Source organism: Ctenopharyngodon idella, chromosome 4 (genome assembly GCF_019924925.1).
Source record: "Ctenopharyngodon idella isolate HZGC_01 chromosome 4, HZGC01, whole genome shotgun sequence".
NCBI lineage: Eukaryota > Metazoa > Chordata > Actinopteri > Cypriniformes > Xenocyprididae > Ctenopharyngodon > Ctenopharyngodon idella.
Genome location: NC_067223.1, coordinates 18358614 through 18383247, shown reverse-complemented (window position 1 = coordinate 18383247; position 24634 = coordinate 18358614). Strand labels below are relative to the sequence as shown.

The window sequence follows — 24634 nt, the reverse complement described above, 5'->3', positions numbered from 1 at the left end:
AGACATCTCTGAAGTGGGAGTAACAGGTTGGGATGTCCGTGGAACGTTTCTCGAGAGGGCTTTCCACAGTGGTAGCCCCGACTTGGATTTCATGGGAACCTGGAGAACTGGAAGCTGGGAGTTCGGGAAAGCAGTCCTGGAAACATTGGTTACCCCACTTCAGGATCTCTCCTGTCCTCCAGGAGATGGTGGGGTTGTGCTGCTCAAGCCATGGGCGCCCTAGGATCACGTCAGATGTAGACTCCTCCAGAACCAGCAACTGTATCTCCTCGGTGTGAAGCACTCCCACTTGGAGACGGAGAGGTCCCACGCTGTAACGTACCTTCCGTAAAGGTTTTCCTGTTATCGCGTGGATCTGGTAGATCTTCGGCGTTGGGGTGGTCTTGAGACGCAGCTGGCGACAGAGGGCTCCGGAGATGAAGTTACCAGCTGACCCAGAATCGAGGAGCGCACTGGCTGGAAGACAAAGTTTAGCAGCAGTAAGTGTTACTACAATTGTGAGTGGTTTCATTTTATTTAGAGTGGGCAGGACAGCACTCACCAAAAATCGGGCAGGACGTAAAGGGCATTCAGCGATATAATGCCCGGCACCACCACAATACAAACAGAGATTCTGGGTCAGCCTCCTCTGTCGCTCAGCTGCGGAAAGACGCGAGTGCTCAATTTGCATGTTATCGTTAGCTGGTTCTGGGGAGCTGACGGACTCTGGCTGGCGGGAAATGGAGGGGAATAGCGGCTGGCCCTGGTGCTCTTCTAAGCACAGCTGCATACGAGTGGCGAATCTGATAGACAGCTGGATGAATTTCTCGAGCCCGATGGAATCCTCGTATGCAGCGAGATGCAACCGCACACGGGGATCGAGGCCTTGACGATAAGTGGTTATTAAGGCCTGCTCATTCCAACCACTAGCAGCAGCGAGGGTACGAAACTGGAGGGCATAATCAGACACAGTTAGTGCACCTTGCTTTAAATTGCATAATCTCTCACCAATCGACGAGTCCCAGGCGGGTTTTCCAAAAACTTCCTTGAAGTGAGTTGTAAAACTTGACAAGGATGAAACAACGGGGTTGTTTAGGCTCCAGAGAGGTTCAGCCCATCGCAGTGCTTTCCCGTGAAGCTGAGAGATTATGAAAGCCACTTTTGAACGATCGTCTGGGTATAAGTGCGGTTGCATCTCCAGGACCAGCGAACATTGCAGGAGAAAACCGTTGCAATCCTCCGCCAGACCAGAGAAGGGCGCCGGTTTGGCCATGGGACTGGCGACCACGGGAGGTGAAGGAGCTGTGGCGGTGGATGCGGAAGTGTTCGCTGGTGGCGTTGTCATGGAGGTGCTGGTGAAAGTGCGACGAAGCGCATCGACCAGCTCTTGAATGGGATCCGGGGTGCTCATGCTGTACCTGGACGGTGTGGGTCCGGTCTTCTGTTACAGACAGAAGGGAGCGGAGACACAGGTAAGGTTTAACAGGTTTATTTTCAGGTAAGCAGAGCGTGAGAAGAGTGCAGGTGAGTGATGTCAGATGAATGGGTCGATGAGCCGATGAACTGGATACTGATACTTGTCTGTGTTCTCTAGGGAGCGTGGATACCGGGAGACGAGGAGCAGACGAACACACAGGAGAAGCACAGGAGACGAGGAGACACTGGGAATCACTGGAGACGCTGGAGAAGGGTAAGTAGTCGAGTAGGGAGTCCTGGAGGTAAGTAAACACTAGCATGTGTTAACGAGACCGGACAGTGACTGAGTGAACTGGCGTGACTTATATGTGGCTGTGGTGATGATCGTGAATGAGCGTCAGGTGTGGCTTGTTAATACTCAGGAGAGGGAGTGCGATGTGATTGGGTGAGTGTAGAGCCTGGCGTGTCTGTGACAGCATGATTAGTGCTCTGGAAAGGTGATGGTGAAGTGTGTACAGGTGAAAGCCAGGGAGAATGATGGGAGATGTATTGTGGATATGGTGAATCTGTGACAGCGTGCAGCTGCTATTGGTGCATAAAAGCATGTCGTCAGAAATGACAGACCAAACACTACCCACACTCCAAGAAAGTGAGCTTCCCAGTGTGGAAGTATTTTTGATTCCACAAAAAATGACTCATTAATCACCCCAGTCTGCAGGACAGTGAGTGCAAAAGGGGGCAAAAGCACCAACCTTTTCACCCACCTCCGCTATCTTGCAGATTTGGCCACTGTACAGTACAGTAAGTTGCAATTATTTTGCTAGTCCTGAAATGGGAAATGTTATATTAACCCAGTGGTTCTCACACTTTTTTGGTCGTGCCCCCCTTTAAACCTATGAAAAAATCTGCCGCACACAGAGAGAATAACATAAAAGATAACAAAGTTTAATTTAAAAAAAAAAAACATTTCTGTTGCTGGATGCTGCTGAAGGAACAATCTCTATTCAGTATATTCAACTATATTCAAGTATATTCAATACATTCAGTGGCTGCAGTGAGCCTGCTTTTCACTGCATATTTGTTCAAAGCTGGGCTGCAGCTTTGATATTGCCACTCTTAAGTCATTTTCAATGTTCAGTCTAGATCTGTACTTTGTCTTCAGTGAGGCAACAGCAGAGAACCCTGTTTCACAGAGATAGGACGTTGCACAGGGGAGCAGAATTTCAACAGCCTTCTGACCTATCAGTGGGAACTCCCTCTCCACACCAAGCCAGAATTGACAAAGTGATTTTGATGGGAACTTTAGCCTCATGCTTGATGTCATCTCAATGAACTGCTCTTCTTCTGAGGAACTCAGATCATCAGGTGCTGGAGCAGTGAATGGATCTCTCACCCAGTCGAACTGCACAGTGTTGTCAGGGAAGTATTTCTTAAAATAATGACCTCTCAGAGCAGAGATGTGTTCCAAAAAACATGGGATCACAGTGCTTTCTGTGAGCTTGTTAGTTTTGGAAAAAGTTGTTAGATTTTTAAAAGGCTCTGTATTTCCTTGCTCGAGTTTCCTGCCCCACATCTCCAGTTTTCGGATGAATGAGCTGACTTGGTCTGTCAGATGTAGTAGGTATTTGTCTTTGCCCTGCAGCTGGAGGTTTAGTTGATTCAGCTTGGAGAAAATGTCGCTGAGATATGCCAGCTTCATTAGAAAATGTTCTTTACCAAACTTGCTGGCAAGCTCGTTCATGCCTTCTTCCTGCAGAAAAATTTGAATTTGCTCCTTGAGCTCAAGCACTCTGTACAGCACTTTGCCACGGGAGAGCCATCTCGCTTCACTGTAAAACAGCACAGCTGTGTGATCGGCACCCATCTCCTCACAGAGCGCAGAAAAAAGTCGTGATTTCAATGGTCTTGTTTTGATGTAGTTGACCGCGATAACTTCAGACAAAACATAATTTAACGTAGGGCTTAACTGCCGTGATGCAAGTGCTTCTCAATGTATGATGCAGTGCGTCCACTGCGCTTTCGGTGCGACTCTCTTGATGAGCGCCTGTAATCCTCCTCATTTCCCCGCCATGGTTTGTGCGCCGTCCGTGTAAATTCCCATGCAGTCCTCCCATTTAATCCCAGCCTCTGTCATGTATGAATCAATAATCTTAAAAAGTTCATCAGCCGTTGCTCTTTTTGGGATGTATTTGAAAAACTGTAAATCCTCATTCAGTGACTCGAAATCAACATATTGCACATACGCTATTAACAAGCTGTCCTTGTTGCTATCAGTGGCCTCATCTACTTGCAAAGCGCTTTCCTCTAATTTTCTCAATGACCTGTTCCTCAATGTCATTTGCAATATCACAAATTCGTCTATATCTATGGCAGCGGGAAGAATCAACTCTTCTGCAAACGCGTAAGATTTCTTGCATTGTGTAACATTGTGTTTTGTAAAAGCCACTTCAGCAACAGCGAAAGCGCAACTGGCTTCTTACAAAATTGCCAGTCACGCTTTCGCTGTTGCTGAAGTGGCTTTTACAAAACGAGTTTGCTGCTCACGGTATTGGTCAAGTTTAAAAAAAAAAAAAAAAACTCGAGTGGCTTTTGAACATAATATGGATGCCTGCTCTCAATGTTTCTTCTTAATTTTGTGGGTTTCATGCTGTCCGCTGTGAGTGTTTTAAGGCATAGGACACACATAGGCCTTTCTTCCTCACCAACGACATTAACAGTGAAGCCGAGAGCAAGATAAGCATTGTTATATTTTCTGTATTTAACTTTTGAATGAACACCTGCCTGGGTCTGTGTGACTTCATCTATGGCTTTTCTCTTCCCTTTCACAAAATCGATCCAGCTTCCATTCTACGTCTGTTGGCTGTTTACAGTTTTATTTCTTTTCTTTTTCTGCTGATGGCCCGCGCCCCCCACTTTGAGAACCACTGCATTAACCTGTAAGGCTGTAAATCTTTTGGTAACTCGCAATTAGATGCAAATCAATTCTTGAGGACACCATTTGATTAAAAATTTATTTTGATTTTGAATCAAATTTCAATTTGATATATGCACAGATTTGATTTTAGTTTACTGTTTTGTGTTACTTTTCCTATTTGACTGTGGTAGACAGTATAATTGTTCTTGAAGAAAAAAATACCACTGAATTGTGAACCTTGAAATGTATTTTGTTTTTCTTCCCATTTTAGTCAACCCAAATAATATAAAATAAATGCCATTCAAGCTGACTGCAATCGTTACACACAACTGGCAGTCTTCTATAACAAAGGCAGGATTTATTTTTTTTTTTTTTGATATTAAAAATAGGAACAAATAAGCAAATTACAAACAATAGGACAAATACAATAGAAAATATACAAATTAAATAAACTTTAAATAAACTTTAAATAAAGTTTTTCAGGTGCAGTAGCCTAGGTTTATTTAACATGTAGTAAGATATCCTACAGGAATTGAATAATCAAATTTAAAAATAAAACACTGTATAGTCTTCACTGTATGAATTAAATATAAAATGATTTGTATTAAAGATACAAAAGTAATTCAGTATAAAGCAGTAAGTGATTTAAAAAAACATTAACTTTTATGAAACAGACAGCAACAGTTTAGGCTGCTTTCCCTTTACGAATGAATACATGGATCTAATATACTGTTATTATTGTTTTGTTTTGTTTTATTATATATATATATATATATATATATATATATATATATATATAATAAAACATATATATATTAGTTTTCTTATTTTATTTATTGGCCGGCTCCTGTATTGTGCTGCTTACGTGAACAGCGTCTGCCAATACTGAGCTGGTGTTCTGACAAAGAACCTGGAAGCGCTGAACATAAACACAGTCATGAGAATAACAAAGAAGAGAAGATATTGTTGAATAAAGTTGTTATTTTGGTTTTGGTTTTGCGCTCAAAAAGTATTCTTGTTGCTTCATAAAATTAAGGTTGAACCACTGCAGTACCTTTCTGGACCTTGAAATTGGTGGTTAAATTGATGTCTATGGAGGAGTAAGATACCTCTCGGACTGACATTAAAAGCACCCAAAACGTCAAGAATGGGTTTAAAGTGACATGTTTTGTTTGATTATAGTAAATCTTTATCTGTGGTTTTAAATACCTTAATATGTTCAGTTGACAGTGTGGACTCTCCAATGCAGCAGAGAGAAGCTTTACTCCTGAATCCTGCAGGTCATTGTTACTCAGATCCAGCTCTCTCAGACAGGAGTTTGATGATTGTAGAGCTGAAGACATGCTTTCACAGCACTGAGCAGTGAGATTACAGATGACCAATCTAAACAGAAAAATAAAGTCGTTTTTGTCATTTTGTTATTCCTTATTCATTTGTAATTTCAGTTCCTCATTAAATGAAAGATGTAAAAGAGAAAAGCTTCATTTTCTAAAAGAGAAATTTTCTTTGGCTGTCTTTAGGTTGGACCCTGAATCAAGGATTATAAATGCTTGACTTGCACAGTGTGTGACCAAATTCATCCCAGCATTTGGCACATTCATCAAAAGGAAAGAATGTTTATTCATGAACAAAATCATCCATCATCAAGTAGTTCACTTTACGAAGTAAAGCTTTTCTCTATGCATCTTGTTTTGTATCTGTGAATACAGCTCCATAAAGTGACCATGTTTTCAAAACATACATACAAGGTACCTTGACAAAGGCTTTGTGCTGAAACGTTGGTCAATAAAAACTTTCTGCAAGTGAGTGTGCAGTCAAATCTCATATATAAGTAAATTGGCCAATGCCACCTAAATAAAAAGTCTTTTTTCACCATGGAAATATTTTTTAAATACAAATTTCATGTGTTTTCTACTTTTTAGTTGACACTGCATTCTACACTATACAAGAATGTCAGTTTTGTCTATCTAAATGCTCTTGTGTCTCACATTGAGTCTTTTAGATGCAGATTTCAGCAGTAAATAAATTTTTTTTTAAAAATACTATAAAATGTTAATACTGTAGTACTCAACTTTATATTAGGTGTCTTTATCTACTATATACTTACATAAAAAATAAGTACAGTGTACTTATTGTGTTCATATTGTATTGCAAAACACTTTTGCTGCTATTGAAGTGGGATACGGGTAAGGTTAGGGACAGGTTTGGTGGCATGGGTAGGTTTAAGGGTGTGTTAAGGGGTAACAGAATAGTAAACAGTGTTATTCTAGATTTAATTAGCTGTAATTACATTTTACATTAAAAAAAAAAAGTACAATGTAAAAACGCACACAATAAGTGCATTGTATCAAATTATTAGTTTAAATGTTAGTACATAGTAGTTAAAGACACCTAATAAAAAGTGGGACTGAACATTTTTATTTATACAGCACATATTTAGAAATATGTTACATGTAAATTCACATTTGTTTTTTCTTTTTACATATTCTCTTATGTCTTCCCCTAAAACCACATTCTTACACATCTTGATCTTCCACAATGTTACATTCACCGTCTCGTCCTGTTTGTTTTTGACTGTCACGTGTTCCTTTGGTTTCAGTTCCCGCCACTCATCATTCACCATGGACACTGATTACACTCACAGCTGTATGTCATTGGTATTATGTATTTAAGTTTCTCCCTGTCCTCAGTTCAGTGTCTGGTATTGTTTAATGTTACATGTATTTGCTGTCACCTGCTTATTCCTTGAGATTAAACTACATTGTGTTCCTTGAATCTACTTTCCTCGTCTTCCTTGGAGTGATCCGTAACAGAATACCAGACCAAAACTGAAATAGATTACGCCGACATGTTCGCGATTTTTGTTTGTTCACCAGAAAATTCATCAGTGTTGCACTCGCCTGCCCCTACGACGATGAAACCCTGAAGTCGTTGTTCTGGATCGGGGCCAACTACCATCGTCCCGTGGACCTCCCAGACACCTCCGGACTCAGCTGGAGGGAATCCATCATCAGGTGTCTGGAGAGTGTTCGTCCCTGATCCAGAGCACAGCCAGACCCAAAGCCCGTATTTTCTCCACGGACCGCGGAGTACTCGTGCGAGCCCCCCGCAGACGGAGAGTTTCCACCGGCAACGACAGGTCAGCCAGATCCCGAGATCACGAGGACAGAGGTGACCTGATCCACCTGATGTCTGACCGGGGTGTGAGCCCACGACATCTGCTGACGAGGAAGAAACAACTACGGAGAGGGAAGACTGGCTGATTGATTTCGGCGAGGAGTCGATTCCCACCCAAATGTTTGGAATGTTTGTAATGTCTCCATATAGCCTACTGTGTGCTTCCAAACTTAATTGGTAAGATTGTTATTCCTATTTCATTACAATGGCATGCCATTTGCCAATTCAGCAGACATTACAAACATTCCATGTCACAGGTATTTATGGAATATACATGTATGTCTGACAGATTTTGATAAGTGAATGAATCATTTTGCATGTAAAGGCTCACACAATGAAAGAATGTTTTAGAAGTTGTGAAGAGTCTGACAGTTTCACTCAATCAACTCATCAGTTTTAAATGTAAAATGGCCTGAACTTTAATGGGGAGTGTTGCTCAACTCGTCTCTACAGAATCCCCCCCAGGTGCTCAAGAGTGTTAAGATTGGGTGAAAAAATGTCAACAGAAGGTTTTTCACCTTGGGAGAATGCATATATTTTACTGTCATGTTGAAAAAATGCCCAACAACATAGGGAATGAGGAAAGGGTAACATCTTCTGTTTCAAGTTTGTGTACTAAATCACACAGTGGTGTGTGAATTCATGACAGCATTGATAAAGCACAACTTCCTCACACCTTCAGCACACATACATACCTATATAAGAGCTTTACTACCACTGAACTGTGGGAACCAGGCACTTCTCACTGTACTCCTCCTCTAGCAAGACCATAACATTTTGGATGCTGTTAGACCAAAATTATTGATTTGGTCTCATGAGACCAGAGTATTGATTCACAGAAGTCTATATTTTATATATATGAGCCTTGGAAAAGGCTAACTGACTTTATTAGGTAGTTCCAGTGTGGACAACAACTATGCATGTCACTTCTGCAGGCTGCATCTTACTCTGTGAGATAAACAGTCACTCTTTTCATAGCTTTTCTGGCTCTGAGACACTTGCTTGGTATTATTCCTGCTCTTTGTCTAGCAAAAAAATAAATAAATAAAAAATCATCACTAAATAAAATCCTAAAATGAAGGCCTGATTGTTTCAGGGGTCTTGTCACAAGTCCATTGTTTTTTAATTTTTGTTACTTTTTCAATATTTTCACACTTAAAACAATGATTTGATAATCCTCTTGTACCACTGCCCTCTTTTGTGCTAAGAAATAAGTCTCCTGACAGTTCTCTCCCAAGTGGTTCCATTGTTGTCAGCATTAAGTCTGAGAATTCAGTGGGCTATATAACACATTTAATTGTCAAGAAATTACTTCTCTTTAAATGTTTTGGTTCAACATACTTACCTGTTGATCAAAAACTGCCTTAAACTTACACCAGAATTTTTTTTTTATTTAGTTCTATTTAGTAACTTTCAGGAGGGTGTACTAATTTTTGCAACACAACATTTTATCACTTCAATAAGAAATCTTATTTTCCTGAATAATTTTGACATGCTTCTTTGCTAATTGTTTAAGCAGGCTTGATGGAACATTATATCTCTAAGGAACCCTAACATGTCTTCTAAGTAAAGAATAATTTCTGAATTTGTTAACCCTAAACAGGTCCACATGACGTGGGTGATACAAACATTAAAATCAAAAATACAAGTCATGTTTTTAAAAAAAAATCATGTAATTGTATTATTTGTGTCCTAAGAAGATGGAAATAAATTAATTTTCTGATTTCTTTTTATGGTCTTGCCCTTTTTAGGGTTAAGTTTTAGAGGAGGTGTACTCATTTATGCTGTGTGTGTGTATGTGTGTGTATAGGCAACAATGATATATGATACAAAATAGACTTACAAACGTGTTCATTTATATTGTATGATATCAGTTATGTTAATATTTATAACAACATTAACAAATATTTGATATACAATATAATTGAACACGTTCATCTATATTGTATCACATATCATTGTAGCCTTATTTAAGTTGTTTTTCTGTATACTGTATATTTATTTTTGGACTGATAGTGGTTAATAAAGTCAAATAATTATATGTGAGAGAGTCAGAGGTAATATCATTGCATTCCTATTGGTCAGCTTAGCCTGACAGTTAGCCTGCCACGGACCAGGTTAGTTTCCTAGCATAGACTGCCAGAGTAACTGAGTTTTGAACTATTTTTAGGTTTGTGTCTGACTAACCAAAATAAGCCTGGCTTGTATTCTAATCTTGTTTTATGGAACAGCCCTCTGGTTTGTCTTGTCATGTCACCTAGTTTCATTTATTGCGTATTAGTGTTTTTTTTTTGTTTGTTTGTTTTTCACATCTCACAATAAACTGCACTTGGGAATTCTAAAATAAGGGTGATAATCTCAAAATCTGAACTGAATTCTGATTACTACAGAACACCTACTGATACAAAAATTTGAATGAGCGAATGTGAAAGTCAAACCTCAGTATGTTCAGTTGACAGTGTGAATTCTTCAGTCCAACAGAGAGCAACTTTATTCCAGAATCCTGTAGGTCATTGTTACTCAGGTCCAGGACTTTTAGGGAGGAGTTTGACGATTGTAGAGTTAAAGACAAACTTTCACAGCACTGACCAGTCAATCTACACCCTGCCATTCTGAACAAAACATTAAATGATTAGAAAAATGAAAACCCATCTTAACACTCATTAAATGACAATGTTTTAATCTTACTGATGTTTAAATCTGTAAGTCTGTGCATTTTATAGTTTCTAACATCCACACGCTTTTAGGGTAGGATGATGATGAAAAAGAAGAAGAGCAAATAGAAAATGGAGTAAAAGAAGTGAAGAAAATAAAAAGAAAATGAAAAGGAAGAAAATGATCAAAAAGAAAATGAAGAATGTGAAGAAAATTCAGAAGAAGAAAATGAAGAAAAAAGAGTGGAAATGGAAAAGAAAATAATTTTTAGGCTTCCATTTCTTTACAACTTTTGAGCAGACTTTTGGACAACAAAAACAATAATAATTTTCCAGGACATTTAACCCTTAAATGCATGAATGTTTTGCCAATCATTCTTACATATTCGGGTCTTTAGCGACCTGGATCTATATCTAGCACGGATGGATCTCTACCTGTCGTGATAATATAAAACTCCCCTGATATTAGAGTAACAAATACAGAAGAATAAAATAAAGCACATTTTGTTACCTTTTAAAGCTTGGAAGGGTTCAGTTTGAGCAGATGTCTTATGGCATCATCACTGTCCTTGTTAGAGCTCATTTCCCAGTACATACAGCCAATGATAGTTTTGAGAATATGTTTGAGATCGCGAATTTGAGCCCATTTGTGATCTCAAACATATTCACAAATAGATTTTTAATATCTTCTAAATCAATATTTTGATCACTGACAGTTTCACCAGATCCATCATCAAGTGACAGTGACCCTCATATTTGATTGCATTCAGTACTCGCTCTGCGGTAAATTTGCTGAGCCATTTAAAGTTTTGCTGATCATACTTCCTATTCTTTTGTTTTCTGTCTGAATGAAACGTCACTTCATTATTGTGTATCAAACATTGCCACCTTGTGGAATAAAGGTGAATTGCACTTATTCTGTCATCAAAGATTCAATTATTGTTTTGCAGAAAAAAATATACCAACACTGATACACACCGATACAAAAAATGAATGGGAAAACATGCATTCTTTTATAATTTTATGATTTTTTTCTTGTTATATTGTTTATAATGAATTGATTGAGGAATACTAAGAAGGTTGATATCTAACTTTAAAAAATGAATGTGTAGGAGGGAAAAATAAAGTAGATTAATATGTGATTAATATTTTGTGAATATATATATATATATTAGGGCTGTCAACATTATGCATTAACGCATGTTAATGCATGCGATTAATTCAAAATCAACGCGTTAAAATAATTTAACGTATTTAACGCAAAAAAATGACGGAGGCATGTCAAAATTGCGTCAAGTAAGTTAGATGATCTTAAAAGTCCATGCTGATTATATCAGAGATGGCAGAGAGAATTATTCGTTTAAGTGTCTGTTTCGCTTTAAAACATGAACTCTTTGTCATATTGTGTTATTATATCTGAAGAGCACGAGCCCTCCCGCATCGCGCTGTTCCTATCTGAACAGAACATCGAAACATCCCAACGCTGTATGGCCAGATGATATGAAAACTATGTTTCTCGGCTAGATAAAGCAAACCAGCTTCTTGCTATGAAATTTTTGATGGATGAGGATTGCAATCAAAGTAAAAACGATTGCGGTGAAGTACAGGTGTCGTACATTAAGCACGCGTGAGTCTGTTATATTGATGCGCAAACAAATCATGTATGAGCGCTCTCGACGCACTGATTGCACATTGTATTTATGCACAGACACATTTCAGTACATTCACGTTGTTTTCACACACATTCAGGATAATGTTTGGATTTGTCCTGTGTATGTTGCGATGTACTTTAGAATATATGCAGGTCAAGGCGGTTGGTTTAGGGTGTTTTTAGCATCTCCATGTGGTCCTGTTCAGTATCGCAACTTGACTTGTCTCAAATGTAAACAAGCTCTTTGCTGTTGCACATACTATACAGGTTGTCAAGAATGTGTGGGAATCCTGATTTTTTACTGATCAAGTTTCTCACCAAGTTTTTTTTAAGGAACCGCTGCCTCTCTTGCTTGTGTCATCAGTGAAAATGGCACTGATACATTCATACTGCACAGTAAATATGGCTTATTTTAAACATGTAAGTAGTAGCAACATGACTCTAACTTTAACCTAAATAAATGTGCGCTATTAAACTCGAATCATGTAAAAAAAAATTTTTAAAAAGCCTTTATTTCATCTTGGCTAAATCTTAAAAACAGGTGACACGTACAGACTGCACACCTACGCGTTGGGGCTGGTATTGCCTTCGTCAGGGTGTGCACCCTGTATAAATATAAAAATAAGTCAAACCTCAGTATATTCAACTGACAGTTGGTCAGTCCAGCAGAGAGCAGCTTTACTCCTGAATCCATCAGGTCATTGTTACTCAGGTCCAGCTCTGTCAGATGGGAGTTTGATGACTGGAGAGCTGAAGACAAAATTTCACAATCTCGATCTGAGAGACCACAGCCATCAAATCTGCAAAAACACAATGTTTATCCAGATTATTTTCTGAAGTTCATTGCTTAAACCGATTGTACATTTCATAATGAAAGGAAGATATTTCACACAGTAGTTTGGTATTCAACTGTTAATGTGATGTAGAATAAAAACATCAGTGAATGAAATTACTTACAGGGCTTTTCTGCAGCATCTCACAGCTGGGACAAGATTTATGTAGTATGCTGGTGATGTGAACTTCTTGGGGTTGAACTCATCAAACACCATATCTGACATCAGCATTATGTAGACCAGCACTGAGCACATTGCAGATGAGAGTTCTCTTGCTGGATGTTCATCTGAACTGAGGTATTTCTGGATTTCATCATGTAATGAATTATCCTTGAGCTCAAGTAAGCAGAAAAATAGGTTGACTGAAGCTTCATCTTGGACAGACTCATTTTGTAATTGTTTAATGTGTGCACTTATTTTTATGATGCTTTTTGTGGTGTCTTTAGTGTGTGTGAACAGCCCTTCGAGCAGGTTCTGACTGGATTCCTGTGAAATGCCCATTAGAAACCGCAGGAAAAGGTCCAAATGTCCTCTCTGACTCTGCATTGCTTTATCAATGGCCCTCTTCATTAAGTCATGCAATTGGACTTTTTTGAAGATCTTTCTAAAAAAAAACAGAAGCTTATGCCTGGCCCTTTGTTGCGGATCTTCAAAAAAAAAACTAAGCTCCTGAATGTCCTTTTTGAGGTAGCAGAAGAACACATACACAGCAGCAAGGAATTCTTGAATACTCCGATGCACAAAGCAGAAGACCTTCCTCTCATGAAGTCCATCTTCCTTCTTAAAAATCTCAACAATCATTCCTGTAAACTCAGAGCTGCCATTCACATCAATACCACATTCTTTCAGATCACCCTCTTTGAACAGAACGTTTTCATTCTTCAGCTGTTTAAATGCTAACTTTGCTAACTTTAAAATAATTTCTCTATTTAATTCTAAGTGTTTTTCACATTCTCTTTCTTCTTTTTCATCATACTTTTGGTTCTTTGTGTTCAGCTGTATTAGAAGGAAGTGAATGTACATTTCAGTGAGTGTTGCATTGATGTTCTCTGCATTGTTCTCAATGAGAAAATTCTCAAGTACTGTGGCCGTGATCCAACAGAACACTGGAATGTGGCACATGATGTAGAGACTACGAGATGTCTTGATGTGCGAGATTATTCTGGAGGCCCGAGTCTTATCTGTGATTCTCTTTCTGAAGTAGTCCTCCTTCTGTCCGTCAGTGAATCCTTTTACCTCTGTGAACAAACCTACATATTTAGGAGGGATTTGATTAGCTGCTGCTGGTCGTGAAGTCACCCAGACGAGAGCTGATGGAAGCAGTTTCCCTTTCACCAGACTTGTAAACAGCACATCTACAGAGGATTTTTCCTCAACACTCGACAGATTTTCACTTTTAAAATTCAGTGATAAGTTACTCTCATCAAGTCCATCAAATATAAATGCTAGATTATATTCCTTATATAACTTTGATTTCTCTAAGTCCTTCAGTTTAGGATAAAAGTTAAGCAGAAACTTGTGGAGATTGACCTCTTTGTCTTTAATCATGTTAATCTCACCGAATGGAAGTAGGAACACACAGTCTATATCCTGATTGGCATTACCTTCTGCCCAGTCCAGAATGAACTTATGCACAGAGACAGTTTTCCCAATGCCAGAGATGCCCTTAGTCAGCACAATCTTTTTCTCATTGTTTTTCCTCAATTCAGTAAATATATCAATGCATTTGATTGGTCTGTCCTGTGATTTCCGGGTCTTGACATCATCAGTCTTCAGAATCTCATGTTCCTGTTTGACATCTTTAATATCTCCCACTGTGATAAACAGCTCTGTGTAAACATCATTCAGATGCATGTCATTTTCTTTCTTGCCCTCAAAAATATGTTCGACTTCCTTCTTCATGTTGGCTTTGTGAGTTTTCAAAAAATTTTGCAGCATCAAATCTGTTATAAAAGATTGATGATAGGAAAAATATAGGAAAAGCAAAGCATAAATGTGTGATCTTTAAATGGGAACATGAAGCCAGATTGGCCTCAATAATAATTTAAACAATATATAGGATATGCACTTGCATAGCCAAATTTATATTCATGAAACCTAATTCACATGCACAAAAACAATTCAAATGTATGTTTATATATATATATATATATATATATATATATATAGTATAATTCAGATGTACAACAGTGCACAAAAAGTTTATTATTGAACCTTAATACAAACTGTGTGTATCAAAATCTACAAAATGCTTTGTACATACAGCATACTGGGGGTTGAATATACAATTGGCTGTTGAAAAATGTCAGTGGTGCTATCTGGATAAGTCAAGCCCTGGGTATACTTTGTTTTTTTACGATTACACTAGTGTATGCGCACAGTCAAACGCAGAGCCTTGCAAAGCATACTTCATTCGACTCATACGCATACACGACGCATGCGCAGTTTTAAGCAATCTCCTGCCACAAGTTACAGCCCATGTAAACATCTTTGTATTCTTTCATGCTAGAGTTGTACAAATGATGGTACTTTCTAACCTCTTCGCACAATCTATCGTCGCTGTAGCTTGCATGCATTCTGGTCTGTTCTGTTTATGCAGTTTTTCTTTGATTGTGAATCAACACCCCCAGGGCACAGTTGGCACCTTGTGGATAAACAAATTACTGAAAAATCAATTAAAAGCGCATGTGCGACCTGCGTGTACAAAGCACGCGCGGTTACAAAAATCCGGTGGTGCACGTACTCTTCTGATGACAAAATTCGCGTCACACACACAGTACGCTGACCCTCGCGTATGCGTAAAAAGTGAACTAAAAAAAATGCCATTGCACTTCAGAAGTGTTTCCTATATTTCTGCATAAATATGACCCAAAACATCATCAGAAGTCCTAAAAGTGACAAAGAGAACCCAATCAAACAAATGAGATGAAAAATATATACTTTGTCATTTATTTATTGAGAAAAATAATCCAGTATTATATATATGTTAGTGGCAAAATTATGTGAACTTTTGCTTTCATTGTCTGGTATGACTCCCTTAACTACAACTAAACATTTGCGGTGACTGCTGATCAATTCTGCACAATGGAATTTTATCCAATTACTCAGTACAGAACAGTTTCAACTCTCTGATGTAGGTGAGTCACATAAACTGCTTGGTTTTGGTCCTTCCACATCATTTTAATTGGATTAAGGTGAGGACTTTGACTTAGCCATTTCAAAACACTAACTTTGTTCATCTTTAACCCTTCTTTGGTAGAAAGCCTTGTGTGCTTAGGGTCGTTGTCTTTCTGCATGACCTACTTTCTCTTGAGATTCAGTTCACGGACAGATGTCCTAACATTTTCCTTTAGAATTTGCCAGGATAATTTAGAATCAATGATGGCAAGCTCGCCGGGCACAGATGCAGCAAAACAGACCCAAATCATAATACTACCACCACGTTCACAGATGGGATAAGGCTCTTATGCTGGAATGCAGTCCTTTCTCCAAACATAATGCGTCTCATTTAAAGTGTTATTTCACCCCAAAATGAAATTTCTATCATTAAGTACTCACTCTCATGTCGTTCCACATCCGTAAGACCTTTGTTCATCTTCAGAACACAAGTTAAGATATTTTTTATGAAATCCAAGAGGCTTTTTTTTAATCCCCCATGGAAAGCAACGTAATTACCATCATTCATGGTCCAGAAAAGTAGTAAAGACATTAAAATAGTCAACGTGACTATAGTGGTTCAACCTTAATGTTATGAAGTGACAAGAATACTTTTTGTGTGCAAAATCAAAACAACTTTATTCAATAAATTCATCTTTTCCCCTGTCATTCGCTGTGTCACTTCCAGGTTCTACATCAGAATGCTGACTCAGTATTGGCTGATGCTGTTCGCGTGAGCAGCACAATACATGCGTATGATGCCGGCACAGGAGCTGGTCAATACTGTGTGGTATTTGTCAGTTCATTTTTGATACGTATAGCAAACAACTCTTACTGCACATAAACAGACTTTTAAAAATGCTGCGTGGAGTCAACCAATCAAAATGCTGCGTGAACTCAACCAATCAGCATGTTCAGTGCCCAAGTCCCACCCCCGAAAGTTCCTGAACTTTGAAAAAGTACTACCTCACAAGCAGGGACTTTTTTAGGGGGGAATTGTTGTCACGATACTACTTTGATACAATACCTTTCAATACTACAAGGAAGAACCGCTGTATATAGGCCTACTGTCATATAGATATTTCTAATATTATCTAACTTTTTTGTCCATCCATTGAAAGTCTAGGAAATCAGTAATTTCTTCTAAATAATGTAGAAACAACATAAAGACAGTATATTTTAAATACTTGTTTAATGGCATCTTTTTATGAATGAAAGCCAGTATCACTGATACTAACACTGCTACTGATGTCTCAATGACACTGATTTTTTTTTTTTTAAACATTACAGTGTAATTGAAAGCTATAAATTTTAACATTTTCTAGGCTCCAAAGAAATAAAACAACTTTTAATTTAAATTAACTTAAAACAATCCTCACATAAACCCATAATAAATGTCATATTTAGACCTACCTGTGGCATGAAATATACAAAAATTGAATAAAGTTATCAAACAGTCTGCAATAGATAAATTATAAATTAAATATATATTAATTCTTATTAAAGCTCTTTAGTCAAGAGCAGTGAGTAATTTTCTCTGTTACCTTTGTTCTTTGATTAACATTAAAGACAGACAGAATTAGTGGCTGCTATCACTTTAAGATCTGCTGCTGCTGCACATGACATGTATTTGGCACGCGTCCCATTTTCTCACAACTTTTTACGCTTGTTTAATACTTATTTAACTGCTCTTATGAGGATACTAGACAAAACGGACATTTTGGCATAATTTTGCGTGTTATTCATTTGAGTGCAAAAGAGAACTAGATTCTGTGGCGCGTCTTTCTGTGCATCGTGTGTCTGTCAGAACATTCACAGACAGCGCGTTCTCGTTTGTCTTGACACACTTGAATGGTTTTTTTTTTTCTTAGCATGAAGAAGAGCGTGATCATATATTGTAATGCTAGCCAAAGGATGACAGAAAAAAACGGATGCTGCATTAAATATTTTTAACGCGTTAAACAGATAAAATCAATCGCATGCATTAATGTTGACAGCACTACTTATAGGATATAACAGATGTGTTTATGTGAATACGAGGCAGTGTTAATTTCATTAACGAAAACTATGACGAAAAATGTGCGTTGACGACCTTTTTTTCCGTGACTAAGACTAGACGACACCAATGTCATTTAACCATAACGTGACTAAAACAACACATACAATATCTTTGATGAAAAAAGACGAGACTGAAATGTGGCTAAAAGACTAAAACTTTACCAAAATCACTCTTTTGAAATCACTTCTTGTTTTTGTCGAATAAAGGAGACAAAACATTACAGACTGTTTTTATGAGCGTCCATGCTTACGGTTGCCAGATTTCCAGAATTTAAACCCCCTATCAGAGCTTTTCTGTTAAAAGAACACGTTTTACTTAATCTTTGCAATCGGCCGGAAGTGGAAGAGTTTGCGTCAGTGACGGTCGGGCGGTTTGGCAACAGCTGATCTTTCTGTGTGGCGAGAGTGCATGGTATGAAGTGGAGTAGATTCCGGAAGCAATCTGGAAATGGAGGATGAAACGTTTGACACAGATGAAGGCGGGAATTGAAATAATGAATGGAGTAAAAGAAAGAAAAAAAGAAAGAAAAGTAACGCATCTGAAACTGATAATGAAAATGGAACTCATCTGACAAGAAGAAGGAAAGAAGAGTATAAGGTAGTGATGAAACTTGAAAACGGATCTCAGTATCATTAATCCGCTGAAGTTATCTAAAACAATGAAGGAAGTGATAGGACTGGTTGAAAGTGTTAAAAAGTTGAGAGATGGTAGATCACTAATATATTGTAAGGATAGTAGGCAACAAAAAAAGGCTCTAGGAGTTAAGTTGATTATGGGACAAAATGTGATTTGTTCAGTTCAAGAAGAAAAGAAATGGGTTAAAGGAGTAATAACAGGGATCCCCACAGAGGTAACAGTTGAAAAGATTAAGAGAGGTCTTATGGGAGCTGCAGTGATTGATGTGAAAAGACTAAAATGCAATAGGAATAATGAAAGGGGAGACAGCCTCTCTGTGATGATTCATTTTGATGAGGAAAACCTGCCAATAAAGTATTTTTTGGGATTTATGAGCTTTTTGGTAAGGCTCTATGTACCCCCACCTCTAAGATGTTATAAATGCCAAAAGTTCGGGTATGTAGCGGCTGTATGCAGAGGCAAACAAAGGTGAGCGAGATGCAGTGGAGAACATGAGTATGGAAAATGCGGGCAAGAAGTTAAACTCAAGTGTTGTAATTGTGGAGGGGAACACAGTGCGGGATATGGAGGGTGCAAGGTGAGGAAACATGTGGCTCAAGTTCAAAATGTCAGAATACAAGAAGTATTGTCATACTCTGAGGCTCTAAAAAAAGTAGAAAAGAATTTGGAATCAGGAAACAAAAGTAAAGAAATCATTCAACACAAGACGGAAATGGCAAAGGAAAACACAAAGAGAAATTTGGGATTAAGAACAATGTTGCATTTGTCACTTTTATGGCTGAAGTAGTGAACTGTTCAGTGCAAACTGAAAGCCGGACAGAAAGAATCAGAATTATAATCAAAGCAGCGGAAAAGTATCTAGAGATCTAAGGTATTTCGACAAAATTAAAGATGCAAACAACATACACTCAACCGGGATGTGGTGGTACATAATGGTGCTGTTAATATTTCAGTGGAATGCGAGAAGCTTAATAGCTAGTAGGCAATAGTTTAAAAAGTTCATTTCTGATTTAGAAAATAAACCTGATATAATATGTGTTCAAGAAACATGGCTCAAACCTCAGTTGAATTTTGTTTTACAAGGATATGTGGTAATTCGGAAAGACAGGAAACAAGGTAATGGAAGTGGGATAGCTACATTTATAAAATGTTGGTAGTGATGGAAGTCTGGGAAGGGAGCCATAGTATTAAAGTAATTAATTTTTAGAATCCATGTGAAAAGTTAAGTAAGGAAGTATTGGAAAATATAAGAGGTAACATAAATCAGAAAGTAATATGGTGTGGTGATTTTAATGCCCATAATACACTATGGGAGAGTATTAAAACAGATTATAATGGGCTGATTGTGGAAGAAATGTTAGATTGGGGAAGGTTAGTATGTATTAACAATGGATGTTTTACAAGAATAGATGTAACCCATGGGCGTAAATCAGCTTTAGATATTACTCTAGTGTCAGAAAATCTAGCTAGAAAATGTGAATGGAATGTAAGTAAGCAAAGTACAATGGGAAGTGATCACTATCCTATATGGTGTAAAATTGGTGTGGACATTATCCAAACCTTGGTGGAGAGAATTCCAAGATGGAAATTTAATGCAGCCAACTGGGAGCTTTTTAAAGAATTGTGCCATAACAATATGTGTGATATGGTAAATGATATTGAAGGCATTGAATAGTTAAGTAAGAAAATAAGTGAAGTGTTAAGAAATACGGCAGAGGAAATAATAGGAAAAAAGAAAACTATAAATAGAAAAAAAGCAGTACCGTGGTGGAATAAAGAGTGTAGTAAGGCAGTTAGGGAAAGAAATAAAGCGATGAAGAAAGCCAGAAAATCTGTATTGTTTAGTGAGTACATTAACTTTAAGAGAGCACAGGCAATAGTGAAGAGAGAAGTAAGAAAAGCGGAAAGAAATTTTGTAATATAATTTTGTAATATAGAGAGTTTTGAATATAAGAATTTTGTAATATAATTGGGGAAGAAATTGAATTTAATGAAGTTTGGAATATGATTAGAAAGATGGGAGGGATTCAGAGAAATAACAATATTCCAGTTTTAGTAAATAATGGAAAAATAGCAATAAAAGATAGTGATAAAGCAGAGATGTTAGTGGAAACTTTCGTAAAGGTGCACAGTAATGAAAATATTTCAGAGAATATGAGGAAATATAGGGAACAGAAAATTAGGGAGAATGCTCACATATATGTAAAGAAGAATCCATCAGGAAGTATGTTAGATGCAGAGTTTACTTTGTATGAGTTAAAGAGAGTGCTTGTGGGGGTCAACCATACTTCTCCAGGCAAGGATGACATATGCTATGAGATGATAAAGCACTTATCAGATTTATCCTTAAGTATGATTTTAAGTCTTTTTAACAAAAATAAAAACAGGGAATTTGCCAGCAGATTGGAAGCATGGGGTCATAGTGCCAACAGCTAAACCTGGAAAAGACCACTCTCAGCCAATTAATTATAGACCTATTGCATTGACATCAAATTTATGCAAAATTATGGAACGGATGGTTATGAATAGGTTGACTTATGTGATTGAAAGTAGAAACATTTTTTCAGCATGTCAAAGTGGATTTAGAAAAGGGAGAAATACGATGGATTCAATATTGTGTTTGGAAGCTGAAATTCGAAAAGCTCAAGTTAATAAAGAAGTGCTTGTGGGAGTCTTTTTTGATGTAGAAAAAGCTTATGATACAGTATCTCACAAAAGTGAGTACACCCCTCACATTTCAGCAACCATTTTAGTATATCTTCTTAAGGGACAATACTATAGAAATGAAACTTGGATATATTTTAGAGTAGTCAATGTGCTGCTTGTATAGCAGTATAGATTTACTGTCCTCTGAAAATAACTTAACATACAGTCATTACTGTCAAAATAGCTGGCAACAAAAGTGAGTACACCCTAAGTGATAACAGTTGTATGTTGTTTAACCATGCAAAGCCACATGTCCTATTCATCATGTTCATGTTTTTGTCTGCTTGACAGGACCATACAAATGTGTGGATCTTGTATTAAAGCAGTTAAAATTTGGTGCTTTGAGTACAATTCTCTCATACTGATCACTGGATGTTCAACATGGCAAAGAACTCTCTGAGGATTTGAGAATTAGAATTGTTGCTCTCCACAAAGATGGCCTAGGCTATAAGAAGATTGGTAACACCCTGAAACTGAGTTACAGCACAGTGGCCAGGGTTATGGAGAGAGGTTTTCCAAAACGGGTTCCACTCGGAACAGGCCAAAGAAGTTGAATCAAAGAAGTTGAGACCTTGTGCTGTGCGTCAGGTGCAGAAGCTGGCTTCAAAAAACAGATGCATGAGTGTTGCCAGCATTGCTTTAGAGGTTGCATGAGCGGAAGGTCAGCTTGTCAGTGCTCAGACCATACGCCGCACACCGCAACATGTCGGTTTGCATGGCCGTTGTCCCAGAAGGAAGCCTCTTCTGAAGCTGGCTCACAAGAAAACCCGCAAACAGTTTGCTGAAGACAACCTGTCCAAGAGCATGAATTACTGGAACCATGTCCTGTGGTCTGATGAGACTAAGATAAACTTGTTTGGCTCAGATGGTGTCCAGTATGTGTGGCGACGCCCTGGTGAGAAGTACCAAGAAAATTGTGTCTTGCCTACAGTCAAGTATGGTGGTGGTAGCATCATAGTCTGAGGCTGCATGAGTGCTGCTGGGACTGGGGAACTGCACTTCATTGAGGGGAACATGGATTCCAACACGTACTGTGACATTCTGAAACAGAACATGATGCCATCCCTTCAGAAACTGGGCCGAACAGCAGTTTTCCAACATTATAACGACCCCAAACACACCGCCAAGATGACAACTGCTTTGCTGAGGAAGCTGAAGGTGAAGTTGATGGAGTGGCCAAGTATGACTCCAGACCTGAACCCTATTGAGCATCTGTGGGGCATCCTCAAGCGGAAGGTGGAGAAGCGCCACGTGTCTAACATCCAGCAGCTCCGTGATGTCATTTTGGAGAAGTGGAAGAGGATCCCAGGAACAACCCGTGCATCTCTGGTGAATTCCATGCCCAGAAGGATTAAGGCAGTGCTAAATAACAACGGTGGTCACACAAAATATTGACACTTTGGACACAGTGTTGACATGTTCACTTAGGGTGTACTCACTTTTGTTGCCAGTTATTTAGACAATAATAGCTGTATGTTAAGTTATTTTCAGAAGACAGTAAATCTATACTGCTATACAAGCTGCACATTTTCTACTCTAAAGTATATCCAATTTTCATTTCTATAGTATTGTCCCTGGAGAACATATAATAAAATGGTTGCTGAAATGTGAGGGGTGTACTCACTTTTGTGAGATACTGTATGTTGTGGAAAGAGGGGCTTTTAATGAATTTGGAAAGCTTGAGAATTGACGGAAAAATGTATAACTGGATTCTGAGTTTCTTGTTTGTTAGAACGATTCAAGTAAGAGTAGGGACTGCTTTTTCTTAGATTCTTCCAATTGAGAAGACATCAAAGGGAGATGCAGAGCGCTGTGCGTGACTGGCTGCCGCTTCAAACCTGGATTGTTTGTTTGTATGTTTTGCTGCACTGATCGGATTACTGCTTTATTTGTATTTCTATATCACCATCGGATTACTGTGCTTTTCGGATTACTCCAATTCTAACTGTTGGTGCTTTGGACTTGATTGTTAACTGCAATTTTTACTGCCTGCATGTTTTGCCATCGGGCTGCTGCGAGCTCTCTACCCTATTGCGTCTTCCACTACTTTCGGCTCATCAGATGGGTGAGTTACCGCTCTCTCTATCAGTTGCGCGGTTTGTTTACTGCTTGATATCTGGGTGTGTTGTCTCCCTCTTAGCCTGCTGTTTTTGGTGATGTGACTTACGGGGTTTGGCTAACATGGGTGTTCGCTAGTGACTGGCATTTACTCCGACAATATAAACATGCCTTGGCCAACAGTTTTTCAGTTTGTTTTGCTGCTGCAGCCTCCTCCATTTCCCGGAGTTCCTGGTCCGTATACTCCGGTTCAAATAAATATGGATGGGGCAAAAAATAAAGTCTTCTCTTGGCTTATATCGAAATCCTCCGACATTTTTCTTAACAAATCCTAGTTTTGTACTTTTAATTTGTGACCGGTGTTTTGTTTTACTCTCCTCTGCACTTCCGTGTTCATCACCGGAGCTCACACTGTGCATGCATCCTAAGTCATAAACTGGGACGCCACTCTCTCGTGAACGCGCATATGACAGTTAGTGGAAGCTAGAGATTACAGTTTATAAAATTTGAAATATGGATATTTTTCTTACACAAACGCATTGCTTCGCTTCAGAAGGCCTTTATTAACCCCCTGGAGCCGTGTGGACAGACAGACATGGTTAAAAAAACCAATGACATGCAGTTTGGCTTTGCTTTTTTGCCTTGGCTTTCACTGATTTGTGCTGACCTACCATCGTCCTGCCTGCACGTTACACCTCTTCAAGAGCTAACTAAAACTCGTCAACTCCCCTGTATGAGCCTTTGTTGAACTTCGCCGAAGAAAATCTTCTCAAAGTCATTTGCTTCCAGCAACTCATCGAGACGCAGAGAAACAACGCGTAACCCGGCGACTGATCCGCAAGGTCTCCTTCCTGCAAAGCCAATCATCCACTCACCATCGAACGCTGTCCCTCAGAAATCAACGACCGACCGCAAGCAGTGCCGCAGAGATTCCCTCCTGCAACTATGTCACAAAGGGAACATGCGCTTACAGGAGCATCCCACACACAAGTAACACAATCTCCTCATTCTTGCTGAGCTGGTGCATCTTTTATTAAGCAAACAAACTAAGGTTGAATTGCTAGTCTGTTAATTCTCTCATTTGGGACTTCATTCATCTTCTGTTAACAATCTCACAATTTCCCTGTAACTGTATGAATGTGTGTGTGTGTGTGTGTGTTTGTTAGATTAGTTTGTGTGTATTAGAGTAGTTCAATAAAGTCTTGTTTGATTTTTCACAAATATCAGTGTCTTGTGCTGTGTGTTTACAAATTACTGCCTTAAACTTTGGATTTTTGTTACCTTGCTCATAATAGTAATCATAACTTTATATTATTACCATTTGCCACGGGATAATATTTTGTCCAGAATTGGTAAAATACCCTAACCCCAACTTTTCGGTAGACGAATATAAAA

At 38.5% G+C, this 24634-nt stretch overlaps 2 protein-coding genes across 9 annotated transcripts in view; one reads left to right on the top strand and one right to left on the bottom strand.

The window, feature by feature from the left end:
* LOC127510625 (gastrula zinc finger protein XlCGF7.1-like) overlaps positions 1-24634 on the top strand; it is a 237907-nt gene that overhangs the window by 150987 nt on the left and 62286 nt on the right. The window lies entirely within an intron of this gene.
* LOC127510579 (NACHT, LRR and PYD domains-containing protein 12-like) overlaps positions 1-24634 on the bottom strand; it is a 47675-nt gene that overhangs the window by 11698 nt on the left and 11343 nt on the right. For 3 of the 6 annotated variants that reach the window (XM_051890239.1, XM_051890240.1, XM_051890241.1), the window contains 4 exons: positions 12749-14567; positions 12424-12591; positions 9925-10098; positions 5519-5692 (listed from right to left, as the gene is read on the bottom strand). In XM_051890239.1, the coding sequence (XP_051746199.1) occupies positions 5519-5692; positions 9925-10098; positions 12424-12591; positions 12749-14567 (2335 nt within the window). Of the gene's footprint in view, positions 1-5518; positions 5693-7209; positions 9856-9924; positions 10099-12423; positions 12592-12748; positions 14568-15161; positions 21197-24634 lie in introns of those variants that run through there. The other 3 variants (XM_051890243.1, XM_051890242.1, XM_051890244.1) reach the window with 3 other exon arrangements.